The sequence below is a fragment of the Mastomys coucha genome, unplaced genomic scaffold, assembly GCF_008632895.1.
Source record: "Mastomys coucha isolate ucsf_1 unplaced genomic scaffold, UCSF_Mcou_1 pScaffold8, whole genome shotgun sequence".
Lineage (NCBI taxonomy): Eukaryota > Metazoa > Chordata > Mammalia > Rodentia > Muridae > Mastomys > Mastomys coucha.
In genome coordinates this window covers 54,104,320-54,127,809 of record NW_022196914.1, presented here as the reverse complement: position 1 = coordinate 54,127,809, position 23,490 = coordinate 54,104,320, and the positions used below count along the sequence as shown (strand labels likewise).

Below are 23,490 nucleotides of genomic sequence, written 5' to 3'. Positions count from 1 at the left end.
TGACACAACAGTCAAAGAAAATGCAAAAAACAAAAAGCACCTAATCCAAAACATCCAGAAAATTCAGGACACAATGAGAAGATCAAACCCAAGGATAATAGCTATAGAAGAGAGTGAAGACTCCCAACTTAAAGGGCCAGTAAATATCTTCAACAAAATTATAGAAGAACCTAAAGAAAGAGATGCCCATGAATGTACAAGAGGACTACAGAACTCCAAATAGACTGGACCAGAAAAGAAATTCCTCCCATCACTTAATAGTCAAAACACCAAATGCACAAAACAAAGAAAGAATAGTAAAGCAGTAATGGAAAAAGGTCAAGTAACATATAAAAGCAGACCTATTAGAATTACACCAGGCTTTTCAGTAGAGAGTATGAAAGCTAAAAGATCCTGAGTAGATGCCATACAGACCCTAAGAGAACACAAATGCCAGCCCAGGCTTCTATACCCAGCAAAACTCTCAATTACCATAGATGGAGAAAACAAGATAGTCCATGACAAAACCAAATTTACACAATATCTCTCCATAAGTCCAGCTCTACAAAGGATTAATAGATGGAAAACTCCAACACAATCAGGGAAACTACACCTGGGAAAAGCAAGAAAGTAATCTTTCAACAAACACAAAAGAAGATGGCCACACAGACATAATTCCACCTCTAACAACAAAAGTAACAGAAAGTAACAATCACTTTTCCTTAATATCTCTTAACATCAATGGACTCAATTCCCCCCAAAAGACATAGACTAAGACTGGATACATAAACAGGACTCAGCATTTTGCTGCATATAGGAAACAAACCTCGGTGACAAAGGCAGATAGATACTACCTCAGAGTAAAGGGCTAGAAAACAGTTTTCTAAGCAAATGGTCCCAAAAAACAAGCTGGAGTAGCCATTCTAATATCGAATAAAACCAACTTTCAACCAACAGTTATAAAAAAAGATAAGGAAAGACACTTCATATTGGTTAAAGGAAAAATCTACCAAGAAGTACTCTCAATTCTGAACATCTATGCTCCAAATGCAAGGGCATCCACATTCATAAAAGAAACTTTACTAAAGCTCAAAGCACACATTGTACTCCACACAATAATAGTGGGAGACTTCAACACCTCACTCTCACCAATGGACAGATGATGGAAACAGAAACTAAACAGAGACACAGTGAAAATAACACAAGCTATGAACCAAATAGATCGAACAGATGTTTATAGAACATTTCATCCTAAAGCAAAAGAACATACCTTCTTCTCAGCACCTCAAGGTATCTTCTCCAAAACTGACCACATAATTGGTCATAAAACAGGCCTCAACAGATACAAGAAGACTGAAATAATCCCATGCACCCTATCAGATTACCATGGACTAAGGCTGGTCTTAAATACCAACAAAAACAATGGAAAGCACACATACACATGGAAACTGAACAATGATATTTCTTCCTTAATCAAGGAAGAAATGAAGAAAGAAATTAAAGGCTTTTTAGAATTAAATGAAAATAAAGACATATCATACCAAAATTTATGGGACACAATGAAAGCAGTCCTAAGAGGAAAGCTTATATCTATAAATGCCTCCAAAAAGAAACTGGATAGAGCTTACACTAGCAGTTTAACAGCATGCCTGAAAGCTCTAGACCAAAAAGAAGCAAATACGCCCAAAAGGAATAGACTGCAAGAAATAATCAGACTCAGGGCTGAAATCAACCAAATAGAAACAAAAAGAACTGTACAAAGAATCAACAAAACCAGGAGCTGGTTCTTTGAGAAAGTCAACAAGATAGATAAACCCTTAGCCAGACTAACCAGAGGGCACAGAGACAGTATTCAAATTAATAAAATCAGAAATGAAAAGGGAGACATAACAATGAAATAAATCTTAAAATAATTATTCTCTTTGTTGAATATTAACAGTTGAAAATATTAAAATCATGTTCTACAAACATCATGGAAATAGTATTGATAATTTTTTTCACTGTGCTTGAAGTTAGCATTTCTTAGTGTTTAACTTCAAAGAGTTTTTGCTATTTAGAAATTTTTGAAATACTTACTGATAAAGTAATTTCTCTCCTGGAAACACTGATAATCTTTTTTAAGTAAACTGATTGTTAGACAGTGTACAGATATATAATACATTTTAAATACTCTCCTACTATGTCAAGTGGTATCATATAAGGGCTTTTGAATATATTTCTTAATGATTCATTTTTAATATTTTGTGTTCTTTTACTATGTTTAATTCCCAAAGAATATTTTGTATGTGTTAAAACAATTTAGTATTCACCATTAGATATAGGATCCTCAGTTATGGATAGTATTAAATATTCCTTAATGATAATTTTAGGGTATGAAAAGATAAGAATGTAAAAGTTGAACAATTTTTATGTATTATTTGATTCTCAAAATACTAAATATTATTAATATGTTTGATGTATAAAATGCATTTAAATAATAAAAAAATTAAGAAAAATAAATAAATAAATGAGAAAGACAAGCATTATTATTTTGTTTTTTTATATTTAAAGCCAAATCTAATTCTAGTTGACATATCAGTTATAACATTTAATTATTCAGTACTATAAATATATTTATATGTTAGTTTATACCAGATATCAGCTGGGTATGATGGTGCAGGTCTGTAATTCCAGCTGTTAAAAAGGCTAAGGCAGGATTCCAAGTTCAACATCTGCCTAGAATAGAATGAGTTCAAGGACAGCTTGGAAAGCTTTCAGAGACCTTTTCTCAAATTAAGAAACAAAAAATGAGCTGGTGTTATAGTTCAGTGCTAGAGTGGTAGCCTAGTATATGAAAGTGCTAGGTTTCAATATATATATGGACATATATGTGCTTGATGAAAATGTATACTCAGTTCACAACTCAACATGGCTTCTTGAACATGTACTCCATGCTAAGACTTTAGCCTGTATACTCTGGGAGAATGAACAATGATGACGTGAGCTGTCAGAGGCAGCGTAGCAAATGCTGTAATGAGATCTCATCTATTTGGCATGAATTTGTCATCAACTATGAACAGGGAGTCTTGACAAATATTTGTCCTGCATCCGTTTAGATTATTTTGTGCTCTTTGCCCTTTGTTACTGTGATAGGATTACACTGATTAACATTTAGACTTTAAACCAACCTTGCATTCCTGGGACACACTCTACTTGGCAATATCATAGAACTGGTTAATTCAATTTACTAGATTTTTATTAAGACCTTCACATCTACATTCAGAAAGGACAATAGTGTGTCTTCCTTTGTCTTTGCCTGGTTTTGAAATCAGAGACATACTAGTGTTATAGGTTGTATAGGGACATATTCAATTCTAATTTTAGAAGACTTTGTAAAGGATTTATATCAATTCTTCAACTATCTCTTAGAATTTATCAGAGATGTCACCTGGGTCTAGGTTTGTTTTTTAGTAAAATCTAGTCTTTGTACTTATGTATCCAGTGCAGGAGACTTTGGGTTTTAATGGAATTCACGCCACGCTCACTCGCAGATGTCACGCTGGTGTTTTGTAATGGCTTTGTGCTTGCCGCAGTGATCCCATGACTATTTGGTTTGGCATGTCCCGGTTCATGTGTTTTCATTGCCTAATATCTTTGAGGAAATCTGTAACGATGAGAGCTTCTGAGGAAGTGTTTCAGAGTTGACATATAAAGAGATATAAACGGATTCTTAGGAGTGTAGTGGAGGTGGATTTCAATGAAGACCATGCCGTCACACAGCCCCATGGACAAGAGTCCCTGCAGCCTGTAAAAGCCCACAAGAGCACAACAGCAGGCACCCACCGCAGTTACACAAACACTCAGAGACAGGAACTACTGACACAGTCAGTAGCAGGGAAACACAGGTGCCTGCTTCCCCAAACAACCTGTTGTCTCCCCACACCCAGGATGGAGTCAGAGAGGGTCCAGGGTTAAAAACTTCCCTCCAGCTCTTCTAAACTGAACCAACTTATCCCACTGTGGAAATTGTTTAAGGTTCTGTTCTCTGGGTCATAATAGCCAGAAAGGGCTTAGTTTACATAAATATTACCACAGTAAGTGGTAATGTTGCTACTATTCTGTTAAAAAACAAAACAAAACAAAACAAAACAAAAAAAACAAAAACAAAAAGTATGCTCACCCGGGAGGGGAAAAAAAACATTAAGATCCCTGTCAAATGGATTCCCTTAAGGAAATTCAAAGTTAGTCTAGATCTGTGCCTGGCACGGTCTGAGAGGGAAGTGCCACCAGGAGCAGGCGGTGTAGGAGGAAATATGGCACAGGGCTTCTTGACTTTTAAAACTTCAGCAGTCTCCTTCTAGAGTCGTCATAGCAGGTGCCACTCTCCAGCAGACAGCCGTTGTGTAGAAGCACTTCAGTCTGAGGGATCCGGTCATAGAAAGGTATACAAATGTTTCCTTAGTTGTCACAGGCAGGGACTAAAAAGGGGTTTCGTTGCCCCTGCATACATCCCTTAATAAAGACCTACATTGTGATCTGCCCACAGCATAATACCTACCATCTAATGTTACCATTCTGGATTGTGTACATCGACTATTTCTTCTTTTAATTAACTCATTACAACATCTTTTTTTTAACATAATTTTAGTTCGAGTTGACAAAGTGAAATTGTCCTTCAAATAATACCTTGTTCATGTTGAGTAAAGGGAACATCTCCTGGATTTTTTCGGGCTCGATAATATACTGTTCGGTGGCATGCCAGTTGGTTCGCGTCATTTGGTATTTAAATTCATCCACCCTTACAGGAGTTGTCGCAAGCCTGATACTACCTGGTTGATGGAATCCGACCACCTGTGACAATAATTTCAGTAAAAGCACATAAATAAATTGTCTTCGGGCACTCAAACAGTTCTCTAGCACAGTGAAAAATCTAGTGAGAAAGAGAGGTTTATTAGGCGCCGATCAGAATTATCACATAAGACATTTGCATCTTATGAAAAGGTATTCATTCAGCATCAGTTTAGTAAGCCAGGCAGTACTGCAAACCCGAGGTGCTGGGTGAAGGAGAGGGACAAAGCCCTGTGTGATGGAACTGTCCGTCTGTAGGTAAGGGTAGGGCAGTTAGAGCAAAAGTTGCACAGGCTGAGTGTTCGAGTGCAGACTGAAGGGGCAGGACACAAAAGGGAGAAAGCCAGAGGATGTGAGGAGGGACTATGGAGTACTGAAGTGCTGCTGTGGCGAGAGGGATTATAACCTAACACTCATTTGGCATCTATCTCTTAAAGTCTTTCCATTTTGGTGAAGCCCTGGGTCACCAAACAGGAGGGCAGTCCTGGCCTTCAAACTGCTCACACTCTACAGGGAAACAACAGTGGCACATGTGTGTTAGAGCAGTGTGCACACATGAGGTTACCAGCACGTAACAGGGGTAGGCCATCTGTGTCGGGTGAGGGGAGGGTGGATCCAGCCCGAACAGGAAGGAAGAAAACAACACAGACTTAGAAAGCAGATGTATAAGAGCACCCTGAACACTATAGATGTATATGCTGCAGAGGGCAAGTAAAGCAGTGAGCAAAGGAAATAGAGGCATGAGAGAATGTTAGAAAAATCAGGCAAGGCCTAGCTAAGGAAGGGCACACCTCAGACCCTGCTGAGCCTTTGATCTTGACCCTGAAGACTCCTGGGAGCTTTTAGTGACCCTCAGTGAGGATAAGAGCATTGAAAACATTAAGGAGACCATGAAAACAGTCACTATGAGAAGAAATAAAAATAAAGGAGAGGGTTCTTAATGTGCTGCTTCTGAAGGCACAGGTGGAGCCCAGGCTGTTTGCTGAGAACCCTGACTTCATATTTTCCAGATATGGGAGCCTACTAAACAAAGTTTGGAAAGTTGCCATTCATTATCTCTTCCTTAAAAAAAAAAAAAAAATTTAGTTACTGTAGTGGCTATTCCTGGTTTTCAACTTTATTATATCTGAAATGAACTACAATCCAGAATTAGAAGGATCACCTGTGGCCCTAATCTGGAGGCTGGGAGATACAAGTTTCCAACCTGAATCTTGGCATGGAGATCATCTGGGATTAAAGGTGTGGTGGCATAGTGGCTATGAATCCCAGAAGATTAAGATTGGAGGATCTACGAGTTCAAGCAAGGTCATCTGGGATCAAAGGTGTGGTGGCACACACCTTTAATCTGGGCCACACCTTTTGCTGGAGACCTATGTAAGGACATTGGAAGAAGGAAGGCTCTCTCTGCTTCATCTGCTTCCCTTGTGGAACTGAGCAGCTGCTGGATCCTCGGACTTCCATTCACAGCTGCTGCTGACCATTGTTGGGAGTTGATTGGTGGGAGTTGGACTACAGACTGTAAGTCATCAATAAATTCCTTTACTACATAGAAACTACCATAAGTTCTGTGACTCTAGAGAACCCTGACTAAATACAGTTACCTAGATAATACACTTGAAGAAATGAACATGATGTTAAAATGGACCCAGGTTCTTACTTAGCCTCTGTCTCTACCACAGCAAGCACCGCACACACGTTCTGTGTCTTAGTGGCTGACCTCACTGACACTGCCACCTTAGTGTGTTTACCTGTCCAGTTTCTTCTTCCAGCTTCTCGTAAAGTTTGATGCTGTCATAATGTATTTTCTTCAAGTTTATCCCGGGGTGAAAGTAAGTTGTTAAACCTGCCTTAAAAGTGGGAGGGAAGAAAATGCAGAAATAAGGTGACATTTGCACACTGTTGGTAACGTCTCTCCTAAGTAGCATTTTCATGCTGCTGAGACATGGAGCGGTATCAGGTGGATGCAGGAAAGGACATATTGGTGGCTATGTGAGACCCCAGAGCAGATAGCTCATCACACAGTATGTAAAGCGGCTTCAACTACACAAGCTGACAGAGAGCCACTCCACAGACACATGTCCGGGAAGAGCCTAAAAGTCACTAGGACAAGGGCAAAGGGACTGAGTTAGGTTGAAAGTTTAGAATGCATGCTGTTGATGACTGTTTTTACTGAAAATGTGTGGGACCAGAAGTGTTTAGATTTTTTAATTTGGAGATCAGCAAAATGGATCAGTGGGAAAAGATAACCTGCCACCAGACCTGATGAGCTCCATCACGGGACCCCTGGAGCCCACTGCATAGTAAGAGAGGAGAATGGATTTCTAACATTGTCTTCTCATATTTATGACACATATTTGTGAGCAAGTGCATGGACACACATATACAAATAAATAAATTAATAAAATGTAATAAAAATATAGATTTTGAATTTTTAAATTTTAGATATTTGTATATATATAATAATGCCTTATTATGAGAACCCTGGTCTATACAAAAAAGAAATCCATTTGTTCCTAGACATATATATGTATATGTATATATATATACATATATATGTATATATATACTATAAATATAAATGTGTGTATGTGTGTATACATATATGTATGTGTATGTGTATGTATATATGCACACACACACATATATATACATATATATATATGTATGTATATGTATTACACAGGGTTCCAAATAACTTTGAGCATGAAGCAAGGTTTGTTTATGTTGAGCCATCAGTGACCAGTTATGGAAGTTTCCACTTGTGTCTCTCCAGTGCTCACAAAGTTTCAAGAGTAAACTTGGGATCTTGGATTTTTGGATTAATGATGTCCAATTTGTATTAGGAAATGTTGAGGGTGAATCAAGTGATGGGGACTTGAGTTAGGAACCAAAGCAGAACTGTGATCTGGTGGGGGGCGGGAGGGGTCCTTTATCTGATCCCCAGCTTGCTCTTGAATGGACAGACTCTTTGTCCCTTTCCTAGACTGCAATTTCTGGTGACTAGAGCCCAGTGCACAGATGTACACTTATTCAAGCTTAACCTGTTCTGAAAGCATATAGGTACACCTACACATATTTTTTGAATAAACACCAATTAGTTATCCTTTGGAAAAGATTGCTAAATATAAGGAATGTTGCAGCCCCTTCCATCAACTCTTGACAGATGCAATGTAGCATCCAGACCAAGAATTCTAGGCAATTACACGAAGCAGGAGTTTTCTTAATTAAGTATCTGGGGTCTCATTTTTCAGCTAATTTATCTTGGGGAGCTCATCAGAACACAATCTGTTCGAACTCAAATCCACTTAGGAATATTTATAACTTTCTCCTATGGGAATTTGATTCTCTGAAACTCGAAACTATTCCCATTAATGTTCGTCAACCACCATTTACAGACCAGAAGCCGAAGCTTTCATCTAAGCTTGTCCAACCATCTAACACACATCAGTGGCTTCTGACAAAAAGCCCACCCCAGTCTCTGAGCCACCATGTAGCCCAGCTCCTGTGAGAGCAGAGACTGCTCCACCACAGGAACTGCTGCCAGGGTCTTTGAGTCATGGCAAATCCTTCTTTTCCTTTCACGTATTTGATATTCAGTATGTGTGAGTGAGTGTGTGTGTGTGTGTGTGTGTGTGTGTGTGTGTGTGTGAACTTTGCCCATTCCATCAGAGAGCATCTCTGGGCTTTGGGTGTATGTCAGTGACCCTGATTCTGTCTTCAATGCATCGTCATCCCATCCGTTGAGGAAATGGATGCCCTTGAACACTGACCAGAGCTCTGGTTATGCTGTAAGCCAGAATCCTGGGTGAATTCGGGTGTTTTCATCAGTGTTCCATTGCTGTGAAGAGTCACCATGACCATAGCAACTCTTACAAAGGAAAGCATTTTACTAGAGCTTCCTTGCTGCTACAGAAGTTTAATCCTTTGTCATCATGGCAGGGAGCATGGTGTCATGCAGGCAGATGTGGTAGCTGAGAGTTCTATATCCAGATCCACAGGCAGCAGAAGAGAGACACTGGGCCAGGCTTGAACTTTTGGAACCTCAAATCCCATCCCCAGTGATACACTTTTTCCAACAAGACCACACCTACTTCATCAAGGCTACACATTCTAATCTGTCTCAAGTATTGCCTCTCCCTAATGACTGAGCATTGAAATATATGAGCCTATGGGGGCCATTTCTATTCAGACCATCACACCAGGCATCCAGAAAGTTTTCAAGTTTCATTATCTACATCCATCTATTCTGTGTCTTCTGCTTCCCTACCCGAGAAGCTAATAGATTCTCATCTGAAAGAATCACATGGACTCATCAAAGACATTTAGTTCAGTGTACTTAGTTTAGGGAACAAATTCTTTTGGAAATGCATGGCCAAGAAAAAGTTAACCAACCCTCTAACTGAAAGAGAATACCCATGTAGAAACAAGCCATTCGTCTCTCTATTCCTTGATGCCGTGACAGTCGAACCAGTGTGAATGGGTTTTTCCTAGTTATGATAGCTAGCTTCTTGTGTTGGCTTTTGTTTTTGAATTTGTGTTTAAAATGTAGAGTTATCTGTACTGTGCTTCTACTGCATTCAAATTATTTGAATCTTCTTGCATACTGTCTATTATTAATTGAATACCTGTCTACATTTAGACATGGAGACCACACAGGGTCTTTCTCTTCTGTGACTTCAACATGGATATAATAAGTGAAAAGTTTGAGAAAAAGAGAAAATACTGGTCTTATCCTTCAGGCACATGGTTAAATGTAGGCCACAGAGCTTCAGATGTCAGAAGTAAGAGCTGAAGAGATGGCTCATCAGTTAAGACTGCCAGAGGCCAGGAAGGCCAAAGAGGTCCTCACAGCAAGAGACTCTGCTTTGACTTGAAAACAAAGAAAATATTATTTGGTATAGAAGATTTTAAAAAAGAGAAAAAGACAACAGAAGAGACAGAATCCTTCAGAAACTGTCTTAGGATTTCCATTGCTGTGAAGAGACACTGTGACCACAACAACTCTTATAAAAGAAAGCATTTAATTAGGGATGGCTTACAGTTCGGAGGTTCAGTCCCTTATCATCATGGCAGGAAGCATGCAGCATCCAGGCAGGTATCATGTTGGAGAAGGAACTGAGAGTTCTAAAACTTGATTGGAAGGAGCCAGAAAGAGATTGCCTTTTGCAGGCAGTCAGGAGGAGGCTGGAATTCTGTACTGGGTGGAGCTTAAGCATAGGCAACCTCAAAACCCACTCCCACAGTGGCACACTTCCTCCAACAAGGCCACACCGCCTACTAGTGCCATTCCCTGTGGGCCAAACATTCAAACACATAAGTCTAAAGGAGCCAAACCTACTCAAACCACCACAGAAGTATAGCCCTTTGAAGCTGGGTGTGTGGCTCAGGCTGTAATTCCAGTACTAGGCAGTAGAAGCAGGAAGATTAGGAGTCCAAAGTCATTCTTGCCTACAGTAAGTTCAAGACCAGCCTGAGCGACATGAGACCCTATCTCAAACAAATAACAGACAGACAGACACATAAAGAGATACACGCATGTGTATGCAGAAATGCTCGCATGCATATCTTCAAGTAAGTTCGGACTTTGCAAATATTTTTGACATAAATTTAAAATAACAAGAAAAGAAAATACTTCCCCACAGTGTACTGACAATTACCAAGTATAAGGAAAAACTGCAGGAGCTAGAACAACATCCAAGGGCGCTAAATAATGGGGAGAGTGTCGGATCCTAACTTGTGGGGTGATCCCTGAGTCTAATAATCCTTCCTGACTTTCAGGGGCCTCTACTACCTAGAAAACTCAGCTACTGGCCTAAGCCATCATTTATCCCAGTGGCTCCAAAGCTTTTATTCATACACTTATACTTAGATGTTTGCACATAACCAACTAAAATATTCTTATCCTTTTATTTACATACGACATGTAAATATAGGTTATTATATTAATAGAGATTGTAAAGCATACTAAATGAGCTCGGGATGAGGGAAATATTTTAAATAATTTTTGTCTTACTTATTGTACCAGAAAGCTTTTGAATATTAAGCTCATGAATCACATTTTTGTGATTAACGGATTTCATTATTAAGCTGTGTATACACTGCATTAAATAAAAATACAGCCTAATTCTTGGCTGCTTTATGTCCAGGACTGTTCATTCATTTGTTTATCTGTTTGTTTATTTGTATATGTATGTATTTACTTGTTTGTTTTAATCTCTTCTGTTTTAAGCAGTCTCCTTCTATATAGCCCAGGCTGGCATTAAACTTTTTGTTTCTTTGTTTATTTGTTTGTTTTTCAAAACAAGGTTTCTCTGTGTAGTCCCAGATATCCTGGAACTCACTCTATAGACTAGACTGGCTTCAAACACAGAGATCTGTTTGCCTCTGCCTCCCAGGTGCTGAGATTAAAGGTGGGTGCCCCCAACAGTCTGCTGGCATTGAACTTTCAATTCTCCTGTGTGTTGGTCTCTTTTCTCATTGTTGTAAATAAACAGCAGACAAGAAGCCACTAAAGGAATAAAAAGGTTTATTCTGCCATGCAGCTTGAGTGTGTCAAGGTGGGGAAGGCCCTGGAGTGAGAGGTGAAGGCAGCCATTGTGTTGCATCTGACCTGGGGAAGCAGAGAGAGGAATGCTGGGTCTTGGCTCTCCTTTCTCTTCTTGTTTTGTTTGTTTTTCGAGACAGGATTTCTCTGTATAGTCTTGACTGTCCTGGAACTCACTCTGTAGACCAAGCTGGCCTCAAACTTCAGAAATCAGCCTGCCTCTGAAGTGCTGGGATTAAAAGCTTGCACCACCACTGCCCTGCTTCCTTTCCCTTCTTATTCAGTGGGAGCCCCTGGTGGGCGTCTGGTATGGATTTTCCCACCTTGATTAACACAATGTAGCAACTTCCTCATAGATGTGCACAGAGTGTTTTCTCAGAGGTGATCCTAGAGCCTGACTGGTTGACAATTGCGATTAACTGTAGCATTCTTCCTAGGCCTCCTGCACTTGGCACTGTCTTCAAAAACAGCCTCTCAATCCTGCACAGACTGGGGTAGGAGCAGTGTTCTCTTGGCTGTGTTCTCTGTGTTTTAAACCCCCTCCTCCACTCCAAGCACCTGCCACTGCACCCACCTATATACAAAGGTTTCTGCTGACCTCCGACTATCATATTCCTTGTCTCTCCATTCTTGCTACAACTTAGAAAGTGTCATGTTCTTTGTTTTTTAGATAAAAGGGAACAAATCATTTTGGAATTCTATCTCACAGCCATCTATTGAACTGAGTACAGGGTCCCCAGTGAAGGAGTTAGAGAAAGGTCCAATGGAGCTGAGGGGTTTGCAGCCCCTTAGGACTTAACAACAATATGAACTAAGTAGTACCCCCAGAGCTCCCAGGGTCTCAACCACCAACCAAGGACTGCACATGGAGGGGTCTGATTGTTCTGGCAGCATGTGTATAGTAGAGGATTGCAAATTCGATCAGCAATAGGAGGAGAGGGCCTCAGCCTTGTGAAGGTTCTGTGCCCCAGTGTAGGGGAATGCCAGGGCCAGAAAGTGGGAGAGGGCGGGGTGGCAGGCATGGGGAAGTGGGAGGCAACAGGAGTTTGTTTGTGTTTGTTTCTTTGTTTTTTGGAGGGGAAACTGGGAATGGAGAAATTTACATGTAAATAAAGAAAATATCTAAAAAAAAAATTAATAAAAAATTAAAAATTGTATTTCTTACATAGGAGAGATAACCCACATACCCACCCACACAAGAAGATATCATTTAGTCTAAAAATCCTAACCATAATATACACGTTTTTTATGATATAATTTTTAATTAGGATTTTACTTTTATGTACATTGGTGGTTTATCTGACTGTATGTCTATGTGAGAGTGTCAGATTCCCTGAAACTGGAGTTAGAGACAGTTGTGAGCTGCTATGTGGATGCTGGAAATTGAACCCTGGTTCTCTGGAAGAGCAGCCAGAGCTGTTAACTGCTGAGCCATCTCTCCAGTCCCATCCACATTTCTAAACATCCCTTTTACATGCACTCTTCCCAATAGATCTGCTTTGCAAGCCAGCTATCCACCTTATTAAAGCAGCCTCTTTCCTTGGAAGGAGCAGGCCACACCTGTTTTTCTCTAGTGCTGGGACCATGCCTGGAGCCTTCCAGGTATATCCTGGGTACATTAAGCTGCGCTCCCAGACATATCTATTAAAACCTATATAACTGCTACATGGAAACTACCTACATCCATTTGGATTACTAAAGTCAGCATGTTTGCCTTATTGTAAAAGATATACATGTTTAAATTTCCTAACCCTTTTCATTACTGTGGGGTAACCAGTCTCTCTGTAGTGCTAATCTCACCTTCAATCTCCTCTCTTCCTTTCTCCACATACTAGATAGACTAAGAGTCTCAGTGAAGCTCGTCACAATGGTGGCTTCACGTAGCAGTCAAAGAGCTAAGATAAACCTACTGTGTAGTGCTGGCTGGCCTGCTCTCATAATCCTTGGAATCTGAAGCAATGTGTCAATGGTATCAGATTCCACTTGTGTTAGTAAAGTTTAATTTCTTTCTCAGGTATGTAAATAAGTGCAAGGTTCTAGGTTATCTTCGAACACCCCAAATGGAGCATCTTGGGTTTTCCATCCTTGGATCTTGAAAGACTGTGCTGTGACATCATTCCCAGGGAAGTGGAGGACCCTATTCTCCAAAACCATTTGTGATATCATCCGTCATATACTAACAAAGGAACCTTGTTAAAGAAGCGGGACCTTGGGTTTGCAGACTTGGCTCCGCATTGAACATCCACATTGAACAACAGTCTCAGGCTGTGTTGTCTTCAAGCCCTCATTGCCTGTACCTGTGAACATTATATCACAGAAAACATGTCCCACCCCAGGGACCCCTGGGGATGCTGCCCTTGTTCTCACAGTCTGTCCAATTTGCTGGTGCTCCAGCTCTGCACACTCTCAGATTGTCCCCAAATATCTCTGGGCTGAAAATTCTTGGCTTGGAGAACTTTCTGATGTCATTCCTTATAGAGAAGGTTCATGGACTTGTAAAAGCTTTCTGAATCAGTTCCAAGGATAGGTTCTGTCCTGTCCCTTATTCTGAGGGGGCACAAACCATCCAGCTGCTCTTGCCTGACTCCACACTGGTTCCCAATTTGGCTCTGGCTTAAGGCATTATCTACAGGGGGTAGAGGTGCTTTTCCCACTATTATAATATATCTTCCTATAGGAAAAAAGGTTTTACAAAGTTAATTTTGCATAAGAGACTATCATTTTAAAATCTCTGCCCGCTTTTCTTAAAAGAGTTCAGGCTAAGATATGTATCTTCTTTTGGAGGCACATTTACTGAAATCTCAGAGAATTCTTAATCTACTCTAAAACACAGGCCATACCCAACCACTATCCATGAACAAATAAGCCATTCCAATTTTAATGTGTAGCTGTGTAAGAATTGAGCGAACAGGGACACCTCATAAAAATACCAGGAAGCCAGGAATGTCCATTAAGTTTAAAGCCAGGAAGCTTCCAAAGAGTTTACTGAATATACTTCCAGCCCCAGGAGATGACCCAAATTGCAGGGAGTAATGCTTGGTTCCAGGAAACGTCCCACCCACAGTGAGGGGTGGATCTCTCCCCACCCCTTCTATGTGCAAAAGGTATCAGCTCCTCATCTGGGGCACAAAGGGCAATGGACACAAAGAACAATGAACTCCACCAATGAGAGATAACCAACTCATGCTGTAAACTAAAACCTATGCTCTGAAAGGATATAAAGAGTGTGTGCTTTTGTTCCTCGTAGTCACCTTTGCCCCGATTGCGGGATGACCCCAGTATACTGGACCATTAAACCTCTTGCTTATTGCATCGATCTCCGTCTCTGTGTCTTCGTGAATGGGACACCCATCCCCAAATCTAAGAGCTGCCTGCCCCGACTTAGCAGTCAGGAGGTGTGAGGCTATCTAAGCACCCCTAGGCACCCAGTCCCATTTGCCTCCACTTGCCCATGCCTACATGTTTTTGCCTGTTTAGCCCCAGAGCCTGTAGACCCCCTGCTCTTGCTTCCTTCCCACTCTGTTGGTGTTCCATCTTAGAGTTGTCTCCCTCCCTAACTGCTCTTGCTGCATTCTGTACTCCTTACAGAGTTTCTCTTTTCTAAAAGGCTCATGTTCCACTCTGAGTGTTTTCTGTCTGTGCCAAGACCAACTCCAAGAGGAAAGGACTGCATTGTCTCCTTGTGTTCTCACTTCTGAGATACTGTGGTAGTTTGAATGAAAATGGTTACCATAGGCTCATAAGTAGTGGCAATTTGGGGAGGTGTGGCCTTGTTGGAGGAAGTATGTCACTAGGGGCAGACTTCAGGGTTCCAGAAGTCTAAGACAAGCCCAGTGTCACTCTCTCTTCCTGACGCCTGCGGATCTGGATGTAGAACTCTCAGCTCCTTCTCCAGCACCATGCTTGCCTACATGTCACCATGCTTCCTGCCATGATGACAATGGACTAAATCTCTGAACTGTAAGTCAGCCCTAGTTAGATGTTTTCCTTTATGAGAGTTGCCATGGTTATGTTGTCTTTTCCCAGCAATGGAAACCCTAACTAAGACAGTGATCATGAATCCCTAAAATAATATAGGTCCTTTGGTCTGGAGTGATGACAAAATGCACACTGTTTTAATTTCTGTCAACTTGACACAAGCTACAGTCATCTTTGAGGAGGGAACCTTGATTGAGAAAATGCCTCTATAAGGTAGGGCTGTAGCAAGCCTGTAAAGTACTTTCTCAATTAGTGATTGATATGGGAGGACAGCGCCACCCCTAGGCTGCTGGTCTTGAATTCTATAAAACCAAAACAAAATAGGCTGAGCAAGCCATGAGGAGCAAGCTAGTAAGCAGTATCCCTTCATGGCCAAAGCGTCAGCTCCTGCCTCCAGGTTCCCATCCTGCCTGAGTTCCTGTCCTGACTGCTTTTGATAATGAACTGTTCTATGGAACTGTGAGTGAAATAAACCCTTTCCTCCCCGAGTTGCTTTTCCTCATGATGCTTCATCACCACAGGAACCTTAAGGCACACCCAAAGAAAAAGGTAGAGAAAGTAGGCTTGCTTTCAGAAGGACAGCATGAAGTCAACATAGAAAATCTAGTTTGGAGGAGTGAGTCGGGACCTAGAGTACTGGGGCTTCTGCAGGTAGGAGGAAGTCAGCAGGGAACCAGTGAAAGGAGACACCTATACTGGGAAGACTGGTATAAGCAGGAGATTATGGGAGATTTCCATTTTCCCTTCCACAGTAAGGATGAAGGGTGGGAGGGAGAGGAGCTGGACTTGACTCTGTTTTTCCAGGAGCACTGGCTGACCAGTGTGCATGGGCTGTCTGTGGAACTGTGAGACTGCAGCCAACAGAGCTTGAGTCTGGGTGGCATTGTTCACAGGCATTCAGCTTTGGCTACCATTCCTATACAGATGCCTAGCCCATGACAGGAGTGTATGCTGAGCACCAAGAGACCCTGGGAGATAGTTCCTTTTCCTCTCCTAACTACAGGAAAGCTGATTGTGGAAAGAGATAGCCGGTGAGGTCAAGATCTTCAGTGTGTTCGTGTGCGAGCAAGTGCGTGTACCTGTATACCTGTGTATGTGTGTGTGTGTGTGTGTGTGTGTGTGTGTGTGTGAGTGCATGCGTGCATACATGCGTTCTTGTGCGCATATGTATGAGAATGTGTCATGTCAGCAATCGTGGAGTCTTCCTTCCCCATCCTGCATTGTGAGTAACCGCCTGGCAATATGGGAGCCATGTCAGTCCTTTATCTAAGCCATTCTCCAGCATGCTGCTTCATAAGAGCAATGACATATGCTGGCTATAAGGTGAGACTCCATTACAAAACTACAAAGCAAAACCAACTCAGAAAATGGAAACGGAAGGAACTTTCTGGAAGTTTACAGGGATAGAAAGTGGTAAAAAGCCAGGATCAGAATCCAGAATCCACATGTTTAGCAGTGAATCCTAATAACGATTAGGATTCCTAATAGCAGACATCCTAATGACGATTTCCCACTTCCTGGAAGCACGCCAGTCAGGTGACAGGACACTTTCTGGTGAAGTGAGGAGGCCCCGTCCTCCGAAGAGTTCTCTATGAGGAGCTGTGAACAGGAAGGACTGGTGCCCAGGTCGGGGCACAGAACAGTTTGGGGTACTCTCCTTACTGCGTGCCAGGTAGAGCCGGCTGTGAGCTCCGACTTCTCCATCAGGACCACGTCTCTCATCCCGGCCTTGGCCAGATGATAAGCCAGGCTCACGCCCACACAGCCACCTCCAATGATCACGGTCTCCGCTTTGTCCTTCCATTCTGGGGTTGAGGCTGGGCTTTCCTGTCTGGAAGACAGTATTTTTAACAGTGGTGATTCACTCAAAGATACCAGGTCTAGTTCGGGCCTGATTCCCTCTGCTGCCAGTCTCTGGAATGTCACACCCACAGGCTACAATTTGCACCTAGAAACCTGGGGCTTCTAACCTCTGACTGGATGACCCACACTTATTGTAGCTAAGCAAATGAGCAGTAGTGGTGGCAGGTGGCAGTGGCGGCTTCTTTCTCGATCTAGGAGTTGGTTTTTTTTTTTTTTCTCATTTAAAAAACACATTCTGGGGCTGCTGTTCAACTGGTAAAGAGGGCCTTAGTTTAATTCCAAGAATCCATGCAAACAAAGCTGGCTGGGCAAGATAGCTCCCACTTGTAATCTCAGTGCTGGTGTAGCCCAGATGAGGGGATCCTAGGACTTGCTGGCCAGCCTTCCTTCCTGGCCTAATCAATAAGAAACTGTCTAAAACAAACAACCCCAAAAACAAAACCCCAAAACCCTTGGAAAGCAACTGAAAAAGGTGCTGAACACCTGGTCTACACATGTCAGCATCGCCAGGAACTCAGGTCTATTTTCATCTGAGAAAACGCCCCTTCTTCTCCAGTGCTTCCCAGGCTAAGAGACAGATGGAGAATCATCCTCCTCTCTTGGCTTCTCCAGTCATCAGTCTGCAGGATGGCCTTCCTGGCTGGCTGTGTTGTGAACTTTTAGAAGGCAGGGACAGTATCATATTCATCACTGAAACCAGCTCCCTCCTGCTGCCCGCATCCAGTATGTACGTCCACCTGATTGTTTCCACGGCTTCCTCTAACCCTTGTGGAGAGGGCTGGACGCACAGGGTCTCAGAACTCTGAAGCTTACCGAAGACCGGGGAAACAGGAAGTGAAACTAAACACAGCAGCAATGAAGCTGTCTTTGAGATTCAGGCTTACAGGAGCATCCATCAACAGGAAGGCATGATGGGAGTGCATGAGGAAGAATGAGGCTCAGGCTGCTGGGGCAGTCAGCACAGGGAGGGCTGGGCTCTGAAAGGCCACTGAGGAGGCTGCATGGGGAGGGGCCCCTAGGGTACCTCTGGCCCTCCTTAACACTCAGTAAATGCTGTGGAACATGACCAAAGAATGTGATTTATTAATTGCTTGGTCCTTAGGTTCTCCCCCAGTCACCAATCTCTTCATTCCGTTGGTGTCTAACGTAGACAGTCACCGTATAAATGAATAAGAATTCTGGGAAGATTCTCCATAATATAGTTGGTGACACCATATCCAAAAGTTGTCATTTTAAGGATAAGGTTTTTTTGTTGGTAGTTGGTTGGTTTTTCAAGACATGGTTTCTCTGGGTAGCTCTGGCTGTCTTGGAATTTGTTCTGTAGACCAGGCTGGTCTCAAACTCACAGAGACCCACCTGCCTGTACTTCCCAAGTGCTGAGATTAAAGGCAGGCATCACCATTGCACGTTTAAGGATAAATTTTAAGGTGAGGGAAAAAAGCAGGCTGGATCCTTCCTAGACTTGGCATGCTGTGTTTGCTTTGTTTCTCCTTATTTGGGAAAAGACGACATATTTATCAACAAAGGTTAAATTGCTAAGTGTCTTGATGTCTAAATTCGAATTTGCCATCATAATTTGGCAGACAAGAAACTCACATTTTCTGCACAGGTTTAACAACATGGGGCATGACCATGTATTCAGACACACTGACAAAAAAGTTGCAAAACTCTTAGAATTATCTCGTTTTTGTTTTTTTTTTTTGTTTTTGTTTTTGTTTTTTTCTTTTTGGTTTTCGAGGCAGGGTTTCTTTGTGTAGCCTTGGCTGTCCTGGAACTCACTCTGTAGACCAGGCTGGTCTCGAACTCAGAAATCCACCTGCCTCTGCCTCCCAAGTGCTGGGATTAAAGGTGTGTGCCACCACCATCCAGCTGTTTTGTTTTTTGAAACAGGGTCTCACTATGTATTTTATGTAGCCTACAATGGCCTAGAGGTTAATATTGTCCTCCTCGGTCTCTAGAATACTGTGATTTTAAGTTTTTGCCACCACAGCCAGCTTACAATTCTTAGAAATGTCACCTGTGATTACTCTCAATAGTTCAGAATATATGCAAATGTCATATGCACATAAGCACACACACATAATAGTGAATAAAGATTTTAATATTATATTGTATTCATCTAGTTATTTTTAAACAAATTAACCCAAGATGCACACCTTTTTATTTCCTTCTGTATTAAATGCAGTGTGTCAATTGTAAATCTCTCTTGTGCACTCCCTCGCTTGGGTTTGCAGTGATCCTGTGAGACTAGCCAACATCCTATCTTTGTTGATGAGGAAACTGTGCTCAGCGGCTGCTGAGTCTGATGGAGCCAAAACTGCGGTTCTGTGGGTCTTGCATTCCATGTCAAAATTCTGCCGATAAAGGATGGCTGGATGCAACTCAAAAACCATTCTTGCAGACCACAGAATGTAAAATACAGACTGAGTCAGCTGACAATAGTGCTTGTTGAGTGACTTTATGAACAGAAACCTCACCTTGCCACCATGAGTGATGTCAGGAATGACGTCAGGAATAACATCAGGACAGGAGCTTCAAAGATGCATACAAACAGACACTACAGAAAAGTGCCATCCACATGAACACAGTTTGACAATCCTACTCTAGGAGCCCCAGGAAGACATGAAAAACACACACCCACCACAGGTGCATTCGGATCTCACATGAACCTTGCTGTCTTTGGGGAAATTTGTTGCTGTCTTTTACTCTTTCATATAACCTAACCCTTTCCCTAGCAATTTTATTCCTAAAAAAAAAAGAAAAAAAAAGAAAAAAAAAAGATTTTTGCCCAAACATATATACATTAAAGATGTCAGATTCATGTTCTCTGCTGTAACAAACCAGAAGTCTAAATGTTAATGATTAGGCTGTTTCAGTATATCATAAGATATTGATAAAAATGAAACACTATGCAGCCATTAAAAAGAATAAGGCAAATCGATATGCCCTGGTATAGAATAATCTCAAGGACATATTAATCATTAATAACAAAACAATGATAACAAGCACCATCAAGGCACAGAAGCGCCAGAGACAAGAAAGAGCCTGCAGCCCTTTGAGCACAGTAGACTCTCACAGACCTGCACACACTACCAGGCTGCTGACAGGCCAGGGGGCTGGGGCCACAGAGACGGTAGTTTTACCCTGTAGTTAGCAGGTAATTCCAGGAGAACCCCAGCCCATTCCTGGGAGCCAGTAAGCCTGCCCTGCCCCTCTCCCAACTCGCAGGCGGCGGCCACTCACCCTTCCCGGAGGCCAGCGGAGCTTGGGCGCCCCGGAGAGCCCCGCAGCGCGAGACCCCGCAGCCGCAGCGCTCCCGGGCGGAACATGGCGGTGGCAGCAGAGCAGGAACAGATCCCGGTCTTAGGAGGGAGGTAGAGGGGTGGAGGTAAGGTGGGGGTTGGGGGTTAGGGGGATGGGTCCTCCCACAGAGGGGCGGGCTCCGGCATCGCGGCTGCTCCCGGACCGGTGCCACCACCGGGATCCGCGCCTGCACAGTGGCAGCGACATGGCACCAGCTGGATGCCCTCGAGCCAAGAAGGTGAGTGTCGATCAAGTCGCCTTCTTCCTTTCTTCGCGGAGTTCGAATCCTGCTTCAGCTACTAGACGAACCCTAGGGTCTTAACTTAGCTCAGCAAGGCAGCTGGGCGGCCCAGAGCCTCAGTTTACCGGTTCGCGGTTGGATTAGCATTCCTGGAGCCCTTATCCAGCTCGAAATGTCTGCGTTTGCTGGTGTCCCTAGTTAGCGGGTGAGGAAACTGAGGCCCGGAGAGTCAGGCAACCTGCTCAGAGTCAGTGTTCACAGAAGAGGGATCTGAGGTCAAGCTCTTGGGCTCAGGGGACCCTCATTTTCTTGCTTAAGGGAGCACAGACAGAATCCCTTGGGGTTTAACCTGCGGGTGTTCCTGTCAATTCCCCTCGGATTTCCCTGTGGCTTCACACCTGCCCCGGGAAGCAAGGATACCATGCAGTTCGCAGAGGCAGGTATGGAGGTCCACTCTGTTGCCCTCAGCAGACATGCTGGCCCTTCCCCCATGGCACAGCACTCAGGACTTCTTGGGGCAGCAAGGGACAGTCAAACAACCAGAAAGGTGTGAACTTGGAAGAGGGGCCTCCCAGGACCCCCCACCCCGAACAGCCCACCTGGGCACATAATTCAGAATCCTGAGGGCGGGGCGGGGGTGTACTTCTGCTTTCTGAGAGCTAAGAAACTGGGAACAGAGGTGACCTATGGACAGTGATCTTAGTGAAGTCCAGGTTCAATCACTTGCTAAGTTGTTAGTCAGCCATTAACAGCTCCAAACGAGAGAGGACTGAGAGGACTCACAGATCCACCCAAACAGTGCAACAGTTGTAATTGCCAACACACCAGTGGAGGACCAGTCAGGGTCCTAAGAGATGCTGTCTAATGACAAAAGCTAAAGTGTAGGAAGGGAGTGAGATTAGTAAAAAGACTTCTTCTTTTAAATGTGAAGAAGAATACTGCTGCTTTCTTCACCTGAGATTCTGTATGTTCGTTTTCTTTTATAATTCACTTTTAAAAATTAATGTTATTATATTCATGTATGCATTTATTTATTGTGTACATGTATGGGCATGTACATACTATGGTGTGCCTGTAGAGGTCAAAGGACAATTTGCAGGCATTGGTTTGTCCCTTCTACCAAATGGGACCCACGAATTAAGTTCTACTGGGGACTGAACTCAGTTGTAATGTTTGACAGCCTGTACCTTTACTCAATAAATCATCTAGTAAGCCCATAATTCACTTTTTAATTTTAATTTTTATTTTTATGAGTTGTTTTTTAACTTTCAGGCAAAGCTTCACTCTGTAGCCCTGCATGGAACTCTCTATATAGCAGGCCAGACACAAACTTACAGAGATCTACCTGCGTCTGCCTCCCAAGTGCTGGGATTGAAGGCTGCACTGTCACTCCCGGCTAGTCTCTTTTTATGAGGCCAGTATAATGATACACACCTTTAATCAGATAGATCTCTGAGTATGAGGCTAACCTGGCTTATATCAGCCTACCCAGGGCTACTTAGTGAGACCCTGTCTCAAACAAACAAAGAAACAAAAAGTCCAAAAAAAAAAAAAAAAAAAAAAAGGTTTTGAAAGCATTCTGACCCCATTCCTCCAGGGACTCTGCTCCTGAAAGAGCACAATTATCACATGGTGGCCCCTGTTAATGTATACGTGGAAGAGAAGTAGGGTTCTGTCTCTCCTCAGCGGACAGGTCGCCAGTGCCTTTGACTGCTATTGGCAATTGGACAGCTGATGCCTCCACCCCATTCCTCAAACCATGGAAGCTGCCCTGCCAGAGAAGCTGGGCAGATGGTGTTCTAGGCAGACTGACTCTGTGTCCACCACCTGCCTCTGGCAAATGGCCTCCTCTGAGGATCAACAGCCTCACCCTGAGAGCAGATGGTAAATCCAGAGAAGTCCAGGTTGATGCAATCAGAAGGGCTGTGTAAGGAACCCCAGGCCCTCACTCTCAGCTCAACAGGTGTACTGCCAAAACTGGAAATGAATGAGAAGACAGGACTACCACAGTGAATTCACCGCCTCTGCACTTGAGTCTCCCTGTCTCTGAGCCCTGAAGCTGTCATTAGAATCAGTGAGGTGCTGTGGACAACCAGAAGGATGGGGTACAGGCTGCTGTGGGCTTGGATATCCACAGTCTAGTTATTTTGATGACAATGAAGAAAAACAGACAATTTTAAGTGTTGGGCAAGGGGCTAGGGGGACGCTTCAGTGGTTAAGAGCCTTCGTTCGATGCTCTTCCAGAGGCCCTGAGTTCAGTTCCAGCACCCATGTTCAGTGGCTCACAACCCTCTGTAACCAGTTCCTGGAGATCTGCTGCCCTCTGACCTTATAGGTCACTTCACGAACATTTCATGAACATGTCCACAAACACCCGTGCACACAAATAAAATTTAAAATTAAAAATATATACATATCGGGCAAACTTCAGATAAGAAATGAAAATGTCTGACCTATCCTGCCTCACAAAAGCACACTCAAACTCTGCATTATAGTCCTCTTTTTTTTTTTTTTAAAGGCCTGCTAATTTTTTATCAGAGACAGTTTAGTTTTCCTTCTCAGGACACATATCCTATCACTTGTGATGCATCTGATATTTTCAGAACTATTTGGTATCTCTACTCAGTTCATTAAGGTTCTCCCCTTCATTAGATGCTAATAGAGGTGGGAGGGATATAGATAATAAGATACATCACCTGCCTTACACATTAGACCATCGAAGTGAAACAGACACTGTTGGACGGGGGGGGGGGGG

The 23,490-nt window shown here is 42.8% G+C and overlaps 2 protein-coding genes across 2 annotated transcripts in view; one reads left to right on the top strand and one right to left on the bottom strand.

Moving 5' to 3' along the window:
* Dmgdh (dimethylglycine dehydrogenase) overlaps positions 1 to 20,525 on the bottom strand; it is an 80,247-nt gene extending 59,722 nt beyond the window's left edge. Inside the window, exons 1-4 of the mRNA XM_031359981.1 lie at positions 20,435 to 20,525; positions 16,991 to 17,159; positions 6,555 to 6,653; positions 4,645 to 4,809 (exon numbers count right to left, since the gene is read on the bottom strand). Coding sequence (XP_031215841.1) covers positions 4,645 to 4,809; positions 6,555 to 6,653; positions 16,991 to 17,159; positions 20,435 to 20,520 — 519 coding nt within the window. The 5' untranslated portion in view covers positions 20,521 to 20,525. The remainder of the gene's footprint in view (positions 1 to 4,644; positions 4,810 to 6,554; positions 6,654 to 16,990; positions 17,160 to 20,434) is intronic.
* Positions 20,526 to 20,699: 174 nt separating this feature from the next.
* Positions 20,700 to 23,490, top strand: part of LOC116083553 (S-methylmethionine--homocysteine S-methyltransferase BHMT2) — a 17,379-nt gene continuing 14,588 nt past the window's right edge. The window contains exon 1 of the mRNA XM_031360332.1: positions 20,700 to 20,732. Within this exon, the coding sequence (XP_031216192.1) occupies positions 20,700 to 20,732 (33 nt within the window). The remainder of the gene's footprint in view (positions 20,733 to 23,490) is intronic.